The 17849-nt window shown below is 35.3% G+C and overlaps 1 protein-coding gene across 1 annotated transcript in view; it reads left to right on the top strand.

The window, feature by feature from the left end:
* SLC9A9 (solute carrier family 9 member A9) overlaps positions 1-17849 on the top strand; it is a 586998-nt gene that overhangs the window by 155160 nt on the left and 413989 nt on the right. The window contains exon 5 of the mRNA XM_005546010.4: positions 4490-4605. Coding sequence (XP_005546067.2) covers positions 4490-4605 — 116 coding nt within the window. The remainder of the gene's footprint in view (positions 1-4489; positions 4606-17849) is intronic.

Genomic DNA, 17849 nt, shown 5'->3' with positions numbered 1-17849 from the left:
TTTTAGGTCAAGGAGTTGATTTCAAGTAAATAAGTAATTTCCTTTCTTTTTTGAAAAAGCAAACTGTGTGTGGGGGTGTATGTGTGTGTGTATACTCACACACATGCATGTTTCTCCTGATTTCAAAAGTGTTATAGAGTTGGTGGTTAAGAATGTAGGCTTTGGTGTCCAACCGCCTGGATTCAAACTCTGGTTTGTCACAAGCTAATTCTGTGACCTTAGGCAAGTTAGTTAACCTCTCTGAGTCTTAATTTTCTCATTTGTAAAAGGAATAATTATAGAACATAGCTCATAGAATTATGAGGATTAAGTAACACAATGAGTAACTATTGTGTCCATAATAGTACTCACTGATGTACATTGTTTTGTTTTTATTATAGCAATTATTTAAAAAGAACTGGAAAAATGCAGAAAAGTAAAAAGGAGTTGTTTAATTCTATTATATAACCACTATTAACAATAACACAGGGCTGCATGTGTCTAACTTTTTCTGTTTATATGTATGCCTAAGTATACTCAATTTTATACAGTTAGATGTAATCATTAACTTGTGTTAATAATTCACTTTTCTGTGTCCAGCCTAATTTATTTTATATATCACTTTATAATTTGTGTTATCAATTTACTTTTCTGTGTTTAATATATATTATTATATAGAGTTTTAATAGTTGCATATTAGTCTGCCATCATTTGTATTATGCTATTCATTCATTGGACGTGGAGATTGCTTTGAATTTTTATTATTATAAATAATAGGAATCTTAATCTAAATTCACATCTTTTGGTACATATTTTATTAATTTCTTGGTATAAATTTATAGGAAACCATTTAATAAGCTATAGAGTATTTTCAAAAATTAATACTTTTAGAATAAATTGCCAAATTGGTTTCCATAAAAACTTTAATTTCATTTCCAGCAATAGTATATGAGGCTTCTAGTTTCCACGTAACCCTGCCATACCTAGGTAGTATGTATACATATATTTTTTATAATATCCAATTTAATGGCTTCTGTACAATATGGAACAAGTCATTTTAATTCTGAGCTTCAGATTCCTAATGTGCAAATTAAATTAATGGGTATAGAATTCAGAAATATAGTGACAGATCACAAAGTTTGTATTGATTCCAGAACCAATTGATATTCAATATTTGAACTGCAGTTCAAGTGACAAAGGGCCAAGGTGAAGTTGGGCTAATGCCAGAAGAGGCAGAAGAGACTCATTATAGATGAATACTGAGGATCATTTCTCTGCTAATGCCATGACTGACCAGAATGTCCCAGTGTTGATTAGAAAGTAATGTAGATAACAGTTATAATTTTAATATCTGATTGTGTCTTATTGTTGTCTATCCTGATAAACTGTGTACCCTATGAGGGCAGAGATCTTTGTTTGTTCACTGAGACAATTTATGCCTTTAGCACGGAGCCTGACACATAGTAAGGGATCAATAAGAAGCACCTTATACAAAAGTTAACTCAAGATGGATTAAAGATTTAAACATAAGACCTAAAACCGTAAAAACCCTAGAAGAAAACCTGGGCAATACCATTCAGGACATAGGCATGGGCAAAGACTTCATGACTAAAACACCAAAAGCAATGGCAACAAAAGTCAAAATTGACAAATGGTATCTAATTAAAGAGCTTCTGAACAGCAAAAAAAACCAACATCAGGTGAACAGGCAACCTACAGAATGGGAGAAAAATTTTGTTATCTATCCATCTGACAAAGGGCTAATATTCAGAATCTACAAAGAACTTAAACAAATTTACAAGAAATAAACAACCCCATCAAAAAGTGGGTGAATGATATGAACAGACACTTCTCAAAAGAAGACATTTATGCGGCCAACAAACATATGAAGAAAAGCTCACCATCACTGGTCATTAGAGAAATGCAATTCAAAACCGCAATGAGATACCATCTCACGCCAGTTAGAATGGCAATCATTAAAAAGTCAGGAAACAACAGCTGCTGGAGAGGATGTGGAGAAATAGGAATGCTTTTACACTGTTGATGGGAGTGTAAATTAGTTCAACCATTGTGGAAGACAGTGTGGCAATTCCCCAAGGATCTAGAACCAGAAATACCATTTGACCCAGCAATCCCGTTGCTGGGTATATACCCAAAGGATTATAAATAATTCTGCTATAAAGACACATGCACACATATGTTTATTGCAGCACTATTCACAATAGCAAAGACTTGGAACCAACCCAAATGTCCACCAATGATAGACTGGATAAAGATAATGTGGCACATATACACCATGGAATACTATGCAGCCATAAAAAGGATGAATTCATGTCCTTTGCAGGGACATGGATGAAACTGGAAACCATGATTTTTGGCAAACTAACACAGGAACAGAAAACCGAACAGCACATGTCCTCACTCATAAGTGGGAATTGAACAATGAGAACACATGGACACAGGAGGGGAACATCACACACCGGAGCCTGTCGTGGGGTGGGGTGCTAAGGGAGGGACAGCATTAGGAGAAATACCTAATGTAGATGATGGGTTGATGGGTGCAGCAAACCAAAATGGCATGTGTATACCTATGTAAAAAACCTGCATGTTCTGCACATGTATCCCAGAACTTAAAGTATAATAATAATAAAAAAAGAAGTATCTTTTGAATGAATAAATAAGCTGAATGAAGCTACCCTATACTTATCAAGAGACTGCACCTGGTAACTGGCAGTGTGCTGCCCTCTGGATAAGTGTGGCTGAGCTGCCATGAATGAGGCCTCTTAGACTTGCCTTTTCCCATCTCCCATGCTATGTCCCACTGACAGTCTTTCTCAGATATTTAATACCTTCAGCCTCGTTAAGATTCAGCCTCCCCTTCTAGAATCCATGCTTTGCAAAGCGATGTTGGGCCCCTGTGCTCTAAACCATTATGGATTGACTTAATAGTTCAATTCAGAGGGTAGAATTATTTCTAAGTTCTTAGGGATTCTTCATTGCTGTCTTCTGGACTGCCTAGAGCAACTACCTCATGGTGTGGTTGAGGGTATATTACATGAACTAACATATCATGTCAAATATAGGACTGTTGATCTAGGCGATACAGTGTGGTGGTTAAAAGCCTAGACTTTAGAGCCGGACCTTCTCAATTCACATCTGGGCTTCACAACTTAATAGCTGTGTCACCTTAAGCAAATTGCTTAATCACACTATATTCAGTTTTCTTGCTAAAAAATACAAAAATATTACCATTGATGGGGGATTTAATGAGTTAAAGCATGTGTACAAGTAAAAATGGTAAGTAAATGTTACCTACTATTTTTATCATTATTATTAGCCTCAATGACCTCATTGAGCATTTGCTATGTGCCAGACACCAAATGTGTATTATCTCAGTTAATCCTTAAAACAATTACGTGGGCTTTTACTGTTATCCCTACCTCATGGATATTCAGGTTCAGAAAGTTTTAGTAATAACTTAAAATCATATAGATAGTAGGTAGTAGAGCTTGGATTTAAATGCAGGTAGGTCTGAAATATTCCCTCATAGCGATACTTTTCTTAACATAATTTGAAATATCTGCATTCTTATCGACATTTTTTAATATCTCTTAGCCTTTTTACCTATGCCCAAAACCTTAGAACTAACTTTAAGTTCATGTGAGTGTTTAAACATCCATCTGTTGGTTTCATGGTCTATAGTTTCTAAAGACTCTTACAGTTCTTAAATTACACTGTGATCCAGTTCACCCACCTCTCCATTTCCTCTACTAGGATCTTAGCAAAATCAATCAGTCAGTTAAATAATTAAATACCAATTAAAAGCTATAGGATGGCAAATGATGACCAAAACAGACAATTTGCATGCCATGGTGTGGGGACAGTAAGGTTATAGAATCTTTCCTTGAAAGATCACAATGCAACTATTTCAGTATTCATTTTAAACAGTGAGCTGGAGTTACATGCTCTAACCTAACAGTGATTCTCTACCCAGTGTGGAAGTGTCCTGACACCAATAGTAGCAGAGACTCATCTATTATAAGGTGACTGGTTGACTGAGTGCCCTGTGATTGGCTAATATCCTTCTCATCACAGTGATGGACTTGAAATTTGAACCCTTTTCAGTCACCCCCAGCAGACAAAACAAGGAAAACTGAAAAGCAATCCATTTACAGATGTCAGCACAGCTGCTGTGTTTTTGGATATGATTTGCTGTGCCACATTTGACAATTTTTTATATCTTTGAGATTTATCTTGTTTTCATTGGAATATACTATAAACTGTTCCATTACCTTTTACCAGGTGAATAAATTGTGATATTTGGTAAAATTGTCTTTCATAGCCAAGAGATTCCAGTGTACAGAGAGCTAGCATGACTGTCATTTGGCAGGGCGGTGGCAATTTGTGCATGATACGTATTTGGGAAAAACATTAGCATGTGGCTTATGATAGCATGGGTTTACACGGGGTTCATCTGGATGTTTGAAGGTCATGTTTTTCTCTTCAACAGGTTAATTATGTATGGTTTTGTGAAGGCTATGATACATGCTGGCCAGTTGAAAAATGGAGACTTTCATTTCACTGACTGTTTATTTTTTGGTTCACTGATGTCTGCTACAGATCCAGGTAACTGCTCAAATAATCTATTTTCTTCTTTTAAAATCAAACATTAAAAAAAAAATCAAACATTTAAATTGAATGTTTCTCCCCAAGACCATCACCTGAGTCTACATAATAATTTCTATTCCTCTTCATCTGCAGTTCACATATCTGTTAGTAATCACTAAAGAGAAGAAAAGGGGAATATTTTAATAGTGCTAAAGAAATTGATTAGAAAGTAATTTCAGTAGTGGGAGAGATCTTTAAAGTCATTATAGTTTATTTCTCTAGATAAGCTTGTCCAACCAGCAGCCCATGGGCTGCGTGCAGCCCAGGATGACTTTGCATGCTGGCCAACACAAATTCATAAACTTTCTTAAAATATAATGAGATTTATGCACAGACCTTTTAATTTGCTCATCAGGTATCATTAGTGTTAGTGTATTTTACGTATGGCCCAAGAAAATAATTCTTCTTCCAATGTGGTGCAGGGAACCCAAAAGATTGGACACCCCTGCTCTAGAACATGTAACCATTTTGAGTTATCATCCTGAATTTTTCTCCAGTCAATATGTCTTCTCTTCTTTTGAGAATGATGTATTAAATTAAATGATTTAAAGATATATTTTAAAAATGTTTACTATGGTACTTTTCAAGCATATCAAACATAACGGAGAATAGTAAAAAGAATTCGCATATGCCCTTCAGCAATTATCAAATACGAGCAATCATCTTATTTATACCCCCTCCACACGCACTCTCTCACATCATGACTGGATTATGTTAGAGCAAATTCTAGCAATCATATGATTTTCCTTGTAAATGTTTTGAAAAATGAGCATTGCCATTGTAAGACCTAAAAATATTAACAATCATTCTTTAATGATGTCCAAAATCTTTTCATTGTTTTAATATTTCTAATTGTCTTATTGTCATTATTCGTGTGTATAGCAGTTTGTACAAATCAAGATCCAAACAAGGGCAGCATATTGCAATGGATTGATATGATTGTTGAGCCTCTTTTTATCTAGAAGTTTCCCTTTTATTTTTATTTTCTTGTCGTTTATTTGTTTTAAAAAAGAGGTAATTTGTCTTGTGGTTGAATTGAATAGAGTTCCTTAAAATATTCCTCAGTGCCCTGTATTTCTTATAAACTGATTAGATTCAGAGGTTTAATCAGATTCAGGTTCAACCTTTTTTGTATGATTACTTTAAAGATGGTTATGTGAGCCTTCTGTTGCATCACCTCAGGAGGCAAATAGTGATTGGTGACTCAGCTGTCAGCCTGATCCATCATATTATTGATTGTTACTCTAGCAGAGACTACCAGAACACAACCTGTGGTTGAACAACATGGTTTTATTACCTGTTGCAATGAAAGTGAATACCATGGGGAATCATGTTACGTCTCAGTGGGTGTTAGAAAGGACTTATTATAGGACCTGGGTTTATGTTTGGTTATTTTAGTGAGGGTTTAAGGCATCAGGGCTTTGGTCTCGATTCGATGCTGTCAGGAAGTGGGAATAACTCCAAGACTGGGCATCTTAGTTAAGTCTTACTTAGAAGGAGGAAAGACTCGATCTAGCCTAAAGCTACAATTGGTGAAGAAGCAGTGGTCACTCATAATAGCCAGGATAGGGGGATAGTTTTGTGGTTTGGACAATGTTCATTATTTGTGTTTAGACATAATTACATAGTAGTACTGTTTTTGTCTGGATCCATCATGGTCACAGAATAACCTTGCCTGATGTCATTCTGTGAAGTTGTTTTTGTTCAATAGGAGAACACCAAGGCCTAGCTAAGAGTATCAGGCCAGCTCTTGAATGTCAGGCTACTTTTCTCTTTCTTAGGAACATATAAGAATCTTTCTCAGCTGGGAGCGGTGGCTCACACCTATAATCCCAACCCTATGGGAGGCCAAGTTGGGAGGATCACTTGAGCTCAGGAGGTCAAGACCAGCCTGGAAAACTTAGGGAAACCCTGTCTCTCAAAAAAAAAAATTTTTTTTTTAATTTAAAAAATACCCTGGTGTGATGGTGCACATCAGTAATTCTAGCTATAGCTACTTGGGAGGATGAGGTGGGAGGATCACTTCTCAGGCCAGCACGATTGGCACCACATAGTGACTTGTTATAAACGTAAAATCTCAGGCTCAACCACAGACTTAGTGTCAGATGCTAGAATTTAACAGTATCCTCAAGAAATTCATATGCACATTAAAGTTTGCAAAGCTTTACATTTTGGAGTTACCCAATTTTATCCAATGGTTTTAGTACCCACTGATAGTTTTTGCTTAAGCCAGTATTTATTAGGGGTTACAAACTAGTGGTATGCTAATCTAATCCTACCTTTTGCATTTATTAGCTGGTGGTACTCTCCTTAATGAAGTAGTTTTCCAGTTCAATTATTTCAGTACCCAATGGTATAATTTAAACAACAAAAGCAGGGCAAATGATCCATTTTTTTTCTTTATTTACTAATTTTCAAAAGAATGTGTTGGGTAGCATCCTGCACATGTGACCAATGAGATAAGCTTTTAAAAACATATCACTGTGAGCACATGGATTTTTACATAGATGATATGTTTCAATCTGCTGTTGTCATTATGTTCTTTTTCATGATCAAAAAAATCCATTTTTGACAAGTGGGAGCCTCTTCAAGTTTCTCCTGTATCCTTTTATTATAATCCCAACCGTTTTCGATAGGTTTCTTGCTTTTGAGTAAGACTAGATGTTTCAATCTTATCTTGTATATTTCCTGCACCCTACCTAGGAATTACCTTTCTCTCCGAAAAGCCTTGGCTTTTTCTAAGAGGGAAATTTAGTTAGAGACCATCATCTGGGCACTAAGGGATTGCATTGCTGCTGGATTGGTAATTGTTTTTAGACCTTTTTTTAAAAGGAGAAATTATATCACAAATTCATAATATTTTCAGTTAAAATTTAGTATTATAGGAACTTAACTGCCTTGAATTTTTATTTTCATTCTTATTTTCTTCTGCCTACTCTTTGTCTTCCTACACATTCATATAATTTCTTATTTGCTTAAAACATATGTTCTCAAAAGTATAATATATATACTGTTACTAAAAATATGATAACTAAAAACTGTTTAAGATTTTATTGTGGTTATTTTTAACCTGTGGATGTATCCCACTAGTGAGGTACAGTTAAAAATTATTCCCTTTTTTAAAATCACTTGAAATAACTTCTCTGTGTGGTTAAGCCACAAGTCGATATATAATAATGTTCATTTGTTTTATTTTGTTTTTAATTTTTGTTTTAAAACTAAAAAATCACAGAACGAAATAAGAGAAATCTAACTTCTCTCCCTGTCTCCTTTACCCTAAATTTCCAATGATTTTGGTTGGTTTTTGGCTTACCCTTCTATATTTTAATTTAAGCGACTACACAAACATGCACACATTCCACTATATGCTACTATGCACATGGTTCTTCACTTTTTATTTAATTAACAGTATTTTGGAAATCTCTTCATAACAACATATAAGAATCTTTCTCAGCTGGGAGCAGTGGCCCATGCCTATAATCCCAACCCTGTGGGAGGCCAAGGTGGGAGGATCACTTGAGCCCAGAAGTTCAAGACCAACCTGGACAACATAGAGAAACTCTGTCTCCCCAAAAATAAAAAATAAAAAGATAGCTTGGTATCTTTTTATGGTGCACACCAGTAGTTCCAGCTATAGCTACTTGGGAGGCTGAGGTGGGAGGATCACTTGAGCCCAGAAGATTGAGGCTGCAGTGAACTATGATCATGTCACTGCACTCCAGCCTGAGTTACAGAGCAAGACCATGTCTCAAAATAAATAATAATAATAATCTTTCTAATTATCTTTAGTAGTCGAAGAGTACCCCCATGGTCTATTCAATCAGTCTTCTATTGATGGAAATTTGGGTTCTTTCTTCTGCAGTTATGTATGGTGTTGAAATTAATAGCTTTTCACATTTTGACAGTGTTTCTTTGGGAGACATTTCTGGAAGGAGATAATGGTAAATGTATTTGTAATTTTCCTAGATGCCAAACTCCCCTCCATACAATTTGTTCCATTTTGCATTCATACCAGCAAGGTATGACAATACCTGTTCTTCACAGTCTTGTCAATACAGTAGACAATCAAAACTTGGGGGGTTTATCCATAGGAAAGGTGAGGATTTATATATCCCTATAGCATGACTTAGTACTTCTTTTATTATGAGTAAGATTGTATGTTTGTATTTTTGTATTTTATTAGAGTAAGATTCATATATTTAGGATATATGAAATTTTTAGAAAAAAAATTCTTATACATATATATTTCTATTATGTATCTATTTTTTTCTATTTATAAGACACCTTTTTCCAGTAGAATCATTAAACTTTTGCATTTCAATGTTTAGATGCCCTTATGTTAGGAATATTAATTTGTAACATAAGTTACAAATAGTTTTCCTGGTTTGTCATGTTTTATTTTGCTTATGGTATGAGAGGTTGATTGAAAGAACATGAAATAAAAGTGAGTCTTAGGTTTGGAACCCACAGTGTAGATTGAAGATCAGAGCCCCAGAGTGGTATACAGGGATAGACTGCTCTATCCTCAGGGTTAGGAATGGCCTGGTCACTATGGCATTGCTAGAAGATTTCACCCTCACACAGCCCAAGGGAAATGCAGAAGTCCCTTAGCAGCCACTGGAATCATGGACTCAAGACTATATATTTTCAGCCAATCTAGCTAGGTAAGGTTGTTCTCTTCTGTCATATATAGATATTCTGCTTTTCAGGGTCAGGCCTCACTTTGCATCACCTTTGCACAAATCTTCAAGTTCAGAAGCACTACAACCAGCATTCCCTGGTCCAAGCACTGAAGGCTGAGTTTGTTGCCTTCTACTGAGTGACTCAGCTAGCTGTAAACACAGTTGAGTTATATTCAAGTGCTGCTCTTTCCGTGGCAGGTGATGCCCCTGAAGTTATGTTTAGATAACACAGGAAAACCAATTAAAATGGAAAAAAAATCCAGGCTGGGCACAATGGCTCATGCCTGTAATCCCAACACTCTGGGAGTCTGAGGCAGGAGGATGGCTTGAGGCCAACAGTTCTAGATCAGTCTGGACCACATAGCAAAACCCATCTCAAAAGAGAGAGAGAGAGAGAGAGAGAGACAGAAAGAAAGAAAGAAAGAAAGAAAGAAAGAAAGAAAGAAAGAAAGAAAGAAAGAAAGAAAGAAAGAAAGAAAGAAAGAAAGAAAGAAAGAAAGAAAGAAAGAAAGAAAGAGAAAGAGAGAGAGAGAGAGAAAAAGAAGAAGAAGAAGAAGGAAGGAAGGAAGGAAGGAAGGAAGGAAGGAAGGAAGGAAGGAAGGAAGGAAGGAAGGAAGGAAGGAAGGAAGGAGCTAGAGAGAGAGAGAAAGAAAGGGGGAAAGAGAGAGGAAGGGAGGGAGGGAGGAGGGAAGGAAGAGAGGGAGGGAGGGATCCAGCTTCGTAAGATGATTATTTATCTGCATTGTATCAAACACCTGAGCGGACTGAATTTTTTAAAATACAATATTGGCTCGTAACCATAAACAGCATCCTGAGGCCCCAGTCTACTTTTCAAGTTTGGCATGGACCAGCTGTGCAACTTTGGGCAGCCACTTAGCCTCTCTAGATTTTATACATTATCGGAAGTAGAAGACAGTGTTTCTCATCGCTTCCAACTTCTTCTTTTTTTTTTTTTTTTTTTAACAGACAAAACTGACTCTTCATCTGTAAAATAAAAAGTTTTAGCTAAAGGTCTAATATCCTTCCAGATCTAACATCCCATGATTTTTACTCCTGTGAGAGTGGTTTTTATTTTAAAACAGCTTTCATTTTAGGGAAAATAAAAGTCAACCCAAAGCCTGCTAACTTTATATTCTGAGGTTCCAACCTCAAATCAACAAATGCGAAAGATATAAGGTAGAAACCCGCACTTAAATAGGAACCCTTAAATCCTCTTCTTTTACTGGGAACTAATCGTTATATTAAAACATGCTGAACCCACTCTCTGCTAAATTGGTTCAATTTAAGATCTTCAACAACCTTAAAACACCTAGTTAATCTTACCCCACAATTATTCATTTATTGCCTAAATTATTATGACTCACTCATTTATGAGAGGAAACCTATGTTCTCAGGTCTGATATTTCTTGGCCTTTTAAAAATTAATTCTTTCCCATTTAGCCTTAGCTAAATATTAGCTAGTGTTATTATTTCCTTCATATTCATCTTTTATGGATACACATTTAGTCTTAAATCTAATTCTTCCTGCACGTTTCAGACTCTCAGCCAATTTTTGATTTAGCTCCATTTGGGATTATTTGACTATAATTTGATTCATTTTATCTCCTCCTTTCCTTACTGATGAAGAGCTTCCTGATGATGGAAAAGTCATCATCAGCACTTAACAAGTGGATAATGAAAGGCAGAACAATCAAAGAGACAGTGTATGAAAAAATGGCAGGACAGGGAAAGACAGAAATACACAGAGGGCTCAATGAATGAGCCAGCTCTTCTTCTGGTATGTGCAAAAAACAGAGACTAGGAGGATGGGGAATGGGAGAGGAAAGATAAGCAAAACTCAAGAGAGCAAAAGTCCAAACAGATGATTTGTTTAACAGCTCTCATTTTGCGATCGGCCAAAGCTTGTCAAGGAGCTGTCTAGCCTCATACTATCCTCTTGCCTTTTTCATTGTTGTCTTGGGTTCTCGTTTGGTAAATTTAACTATCCAAGATAACAATTTTGATTAACAAATTGGAAATGTCCTTTCATATTGGGTAGGTGAGATAAAGAGGGGAGTCCTTAAGATGTGTAAAGATACGTGGAGATACCAGCATACTCGTGCATCTTGAACATACCAGTTTTGTGGCTGCTTTGGTGTATTTTCTCTCATTGCTCCCTCCTCACCTTCTTCAGGTCTATGCTCAACCATCACCTCAGTGAGAGCCTTTCTTGCTCACCCTATCAAATACTGAACCCCCTTCCCCAAGACGCCCCAGTCACAAAGCTTTCTGTCCCCTGTCCATGCCTTACTTTCCTCCACATCACTAATTACTAATTACTAGTGATCAGTTTATTTATTTATCTATTTACTCACTTACTTACTTACTTATTTCTTTGTCTCCTATGTGGGAGATGTTTTTTCCTATTTTTCTGGATTTTTTCCTATCTTTTCAGTCTTACAGTTCTGATATCTAGAACAGCAGGTTTTTAGTAAATACCTGTTAAATCAGTGAATTAATACAACTCGAGGAAGAAACTGCTAGGGCAAAGTGTGGAGTGTGGAAGGGCATCTCTTTTCAGTTATGCAATGTGAAGCAGTTGAGTATCCCAGATCACCCTTGGGGATGAGATGTCTCATGGCCCCTGGAAGGGCAGTCTCCCAAGATGAAGGTGGACTTGCAGCACGTAGTTGCATTTCTAGCACATAGCCGGATGTGCCGCCACTTCTGTCCGCCAAAGAAGATATATTTAACTAAAACAAAGATATGTGCCTTTCCTCTTGTCCAATCATGTAGCAGATATTTCTTTCTTCTGTCTATCTGGTGGTCAGTGGCTGAACACTATCCAGAGCATGCCAACCTATGGTTTGTAGACTTGCAAGAAGCAGTTATAATTATGTGTATTTTCTAAGTTGGAAGATGTTCAAAATAGTAGCTTCCTTTAGGAAAAGGAAGAACTCAGTACATTGCATCAAGTATTAAATGATCACCCAGAAGATGCCAGAAACTCATCCTGGTATTTACGGAACTGACATTTCCCCTAAGGTCTTCAGGAAGCCACTCATTCAAGTACATGTCTTCTGTGCATTTTTCTCGCTTCATCAATTTCCCTGTTTCTTATTTGGTTTAGAGTGTCTTCATTTTACATGATGCAGCTGCATTGAGACTCAAAGACAGCTGCACTATTTTGAACTCCAGAAGTATTAATCCAGTACTCAAAACTATAAAATAATTATTAATTCAGAGACTTGTCCGATTTTCCTTCTAGATAATTAATCCAGGGTGTCTTGATTTAGGCAACATTAGATAGGGCACATTCTAGAATTGCTGTGTCTGATATGATACTTAGAGATACATGTCGCTACTGAACCCCAGAAATGTGACTAGTCCAGATTGATATGGGCTGCAAGTATAAATACACCCTACATTTCCAAGACATCATTTGAAAAAAGTGAAACATCTCATTAATAATTTTATACAGTATTAATTACATGTTGAAATGATAATATTCACTTAATATTGAGTTAAATAAAATATTCTGTAAAATTAATTTTACTTGTTTACTTTTTACTTTTTTAAGATGACTACTAGAATATTTAAAATTACATATGTGGCTTGAGTTATATTTTTATTAGACAGCACTGCTATAAAGATATATAGAAATGAAACTGTTGGAAACAAAACCATGATCCTTAATAGAAATACCACAATAATTTAAAATTTAGTATTAAATACAAATACAGTATTAAGTATAGATACAATGCACTGCATAGATTATGCCATTAGGTAAAATATAGGCAATTTATTTTTATGAGATTGAATTAATATGTCTGAGATTTTCTTTCTAAAATCCTTCCTCCCAATCTCATTTTTCTGCTCTGATGCATAATAACCTATTAACTACTTTACACCCAAGCTTCAGAAATAAAAGAGAGTAAATATCTATATGATTCAAGTATCGTATATGTGCCATTTAAACTATGAATACTGTAGCCTCTGACTTGGGGACAGTGGATTAAATAAACTCCTGTCCAAATGTCTCAACTGTATTCTTTTTGTAAGAATATAAATAAGTTCTTAAAGCCTGACAATGTCAGCATTGTTTTTGGAACTCCCATTACTGTTTTGTCTTATGTAACATGTCACAGGTTCAAGAAACTTGACATTTATATTATGTAAGCATGGTTTCAGTATTAGGTTTTAATATTCCTAAATTGGGTAGACTCAATATCAAAAGTAAATATTTATCTAAAATTAGTAAATGGAGACAACCTGCATGGCCAGTTGGAAGATATAGTCCATAATTTTTTTCATCAAGTTTAGATTTTAAAAATCTATTTGATGTAAATTATGAGTTCAGTTCTCTCACCAAACAAGGCAAAATTCACAAGTGCTTAGTAGGATCTATTTCTTTATCTGTATCGTCATCAACACTAGATAATATTTAATGACTAGATCATCACAGATGCTTCACAATATAAAAGGCCCATTGAGTTCTGCACAGTGCATAATAAATGCTTACCGAATAAATGGAGCCGTCATTGAATATTGATTCAGAACACTGTTCATGGTGTGGGACAGTCATGTTTAAATCTTCATTTTATCTGACTCGCTTGGCTTCAGTTACTCCAAATATAAAATGGGAATACAAGATTTATTTTAAAGGTTCTTGATAAGGATTAAATAAGATAATATATCTTATTTTTATTGTTATGTTGTCATCATTATTTTTATGCTGCACTAAGATGGGGCTGCTATTTTTCCTTCAGTATAACACAGTGAGACATGTACATTGTTTCTTGTTTTCATGATAATAATGAATTTCCATGATTCTTCCTACCTGGTTAGTTCTCCCGGGACCAACTGTATTCATTTGTGAGTTGCTTGGTTAAAGTTGGGAGTGTAATATATGTAAGGTGGTAATTTTGCTTTGAATAAACCACAAATATACTTTGACATCTATTTTATAGATGAGAGGTAGTAATTTTTAAAAGCAAATCTCAGACATTGTCACTTTACCCCTATGTACTTTGGTACACATCTCTAAGATTAAGGACATAGTTCTTGTATGTCGTGAAGCCACTATCCAACCTGAAAGTTGTTCCATAATCCATTGGTATCATCTAATAACCAATACACACTGAAATTTTCCTGATTTTTGCCCTTTGCCTTTGATAACCCAAACACGTTTCACAAGTGATATTTAGTTGTCTCTTCTCTGCATTCTCCTTTAATCTACAGCAGTGCTCCTTCCTACCTTTTTAAAAAATGCTATTATTCAGAAAATTGGGTCAGTTCTATAAGATGTACCACATTCTGGATTTGTTGCTTCCCATGGTATCATTTAATTTTTCCTGTATCTTCATATTTCTGTAAGTGCAAGTTAGCTTCGGAGAGTCCTGATTACTTAGAACCAAATTCATCAGTTTTTGCAAGAATATTCAATAGGTGATGTTTGATCGATCACATTGCATCATATTAGAAGTCACACAATGACTTTTAGTCTCGGTGTTGACTAGTCACACAATGACTTTTAGTCTAGGTGTTGTCTTTTACTGATGCTAAGTGTGACCAATGAGTTCAGGTGATGACAGCCTGATCCCTCCTTGTAAATTTCCCTATAAAACTTTAGTACAATGGTTTCATCCATTGATGCTGATTGTTTGAACCTATTAGTTTCATTAGAATTGACAAAATGGGATTCTTTTCTAATTCTATCACTTCTTCCAAATTATTAGCTAGAATTATTCTTGCAGCAAAACTCTCCTATATACTTATTAGTTTAAGCTACTACTTATATCATCTAAATGGAATGTACAGATCTTATCTAGACCCTTGGTCAAATAATGCACCCATAAATAAATTACCATTTTAAACATATAGTTTTAAACATAACCACAATTCCATCATCACACCTAAAACATTAATAGTAATTTTCATGGTAGGCAAAATAATGGCCCTCCAAAGATGCCCATACATTAATCTTCAGAACCTGTGAATATATTACATTGAATAGCAAAAAGGGATTTACAACAGTGATTAAATTAAGGACCTTGAAACATGGAGATTACCCTGGATTATCTGAATGATCCCAGTTTAATGACATGGGTCTCTAAAAGTTGTAGAACTTTTCCTGTCTGCAATCAGAGGAAAATGTGACTATGAAAGAAAGGGGCAGAAAGATATAATGTTGCTGACGTTGAAGACAGAGGAAGGGGGCTATGAGCCCAGGAATTTGGGTGTCCTCTGGAAGTTGGAAAGGGCAAAGAAACTGATTATCCTCTTGTGCCTACAGAAAGAAATGCAGCTCTGCTAATACCTTAATTTGATATCACTGAGACATGTGTTGAATTTCTAATATACAGAAATATAAGATAATAAATTTGCTTTATTTTAAGCCACTAAGTGTATGATAATTTGTTTCAACAAAAATGGCAAACTAATATAATTTTAAATATTATAAAATATATAGTTTAGCTAAAATTTCCCAACTTATACAAATTTTTATAGCTGCTTTCATTAATCCAGACAATGTATATGCACAATGCTTTTAGATATAAAATGAATGATTTAAAATAATAAAATTGTAGAATGCTTTTGTGGAAAGAGCTACTTCTTTTAATTTACCACCCTCGTTTTATAGAAGAGCCAACTAAGGTTTAGAGGTGAGTGACTTGGCCCTAGGACAGTCATTTCAAAATTTAATATTACAATCACTTAAAAAATTCATGAAGGTCAGCAGTGGATTCTAGGAAAGTAGTGACCTTAACTTGGCTTTCTTGCCCTTTATTACTGTAATTTATCTGATTTTCCTAAGGCAAAGAGCTGTTGGTTCCTATATGCAACTGAGTGCTCATGAAGCCTTGAGCTTTGTGCAAACCCTACAGAAATAACAGATACTGAGCTTTCTCTACCATGAGTAGCCTGAGCCTCTAGATACCAGTTTCGAAGAAGTCTTTAGATGGAGACTGAAAAACTATGAATTCTGAAAAGTGATTTGGGTTGTAGAAATCTGTGGACATTGGTGGTAGGAAGGTGGTAGTAGTTGACATTAGCCTGCATGAGTGAGTTTGATTCTTTGCTTACTGGGTAAGGGAGCTGTCTCCTCGGTACCTGAAGGGTAGCCCACATGCCTCTCCATCACTAGCCTATCTTCTGCCACTCACAGGACTGCTATCACAGAAGATAGTCCAACAGTCTTAAACTCCAAAAAACTGACAAAGAAAGATAAAAACACATCAAGACTTTTCAGCAGCCTGAGAGAGGAAGACTGGTCAGAATAAACAGAGCACATACACAGGAAATAAATTCCTGAAATAGAATATAATTCAAACAACCTTATAAGAAATCTTATAAAAAGAACTCAGCAATGTTAGTTGCACGTGGTCAGAAATTTTGTTCACTAATATATTCACAATGCCTAGAATATAAGCTGTCTCAGAGGAGACTATCAGTAAATACTTGTCAGATAAATAAATCCATCCAAAGAATAATAATGCTAGTTAGGCAGAATATACCATGAAAGTGAGAGTGGCACAATATCATGAAACCCATTAACATAATCTATTACATCAATACATTATAAGAGAATGAAATATATAATCATATCAGTGAGGAAAAGACATTTAATAATATGCAGCAGCATTACTAGTAAAAATTCTGTTAAAAAAAGAAAAAACTATTTAAATATAATTCAAAGTATTTACCAAAATCTAATACCAAATGTTATTCTAAATGAAAACTTGAAATTGGACAATTCAAGAAGGTTTTATTTATAGAGGACTTGTTGCAAAGTGTATTTGTAGAAGAACTACAAAGAATAGTGCAGGCATATGGAGCTTGGGAGTATCCAAACAGTTATCACTCTTAGGTTCAAAGCAATAAGAGAGAGTGGTCATTAGAATCAGTGGGAGAAAGCTTGTGGAATATGTCACCTGGTGGAGAGCAATAACCTTCTGTTCAGGGACACTTTTAGTTCAAGGTAGCATTTCAGGGGGAAAATGTCAGGGAATAAATACCTAAGTCTTCCTTTCTGTCCCTCCTCTGATCTCTTCTGGGGCTTCTCGTTGGCTAAATCCAATCAGAAGCTAGAGGGCGTGGGAACCTATTGATGTAGTGCACATGGTCAGTGTCCCAAAGCAGAGAATGTGTAAAGGGAAAAATGGAAGATACTGGCATAGAAGTTCTAGCAAATTCAGTAAGAAAATGAAAGAAAATAAAACATTGCATACAAGTAGAAATTAGGAAATACAGCTGCTATTTTTGTTGATGTTACTCTATTTAATAAAAACTATTAGTATTAAAAACAAAATTTGGTGAGGTGCCCGAGTATAAGATAAATACACAAAATCTAATAGCGTTTAAAAAATTTAGCAGCAAGTTTCTAGAAATAAAATTCAACATCTATAAAACTTACAACTATTTGATACTAATTTTAGTAAAGAATAAATGTATAACATTTTAAGGGATATAAAATATAAAACAAGATATGAACGAATGAAAAGTCATGACATGTTCTAGGATGGGAAGATTTAATTGTGG

The sequence above is a fragment of the Macaca fascicularis genome, chromosome 2 (genome assembly GCF_037993035.2).
Source record: "Macaca fascicularis isolate 582-1 chromosome 2, T2T-MFA8v1.1".
NCBI lineage: Eukaryota > Metazoa > Chordata > Mammalia > Primates > Cercopithecidae > Macaca > Macaca fascicularis.
The sequence above is the reverse complement of the archived record's forward strand: the minus strand, read 5'-3'. Positions and strand labels throughout refer to the sequence as shown.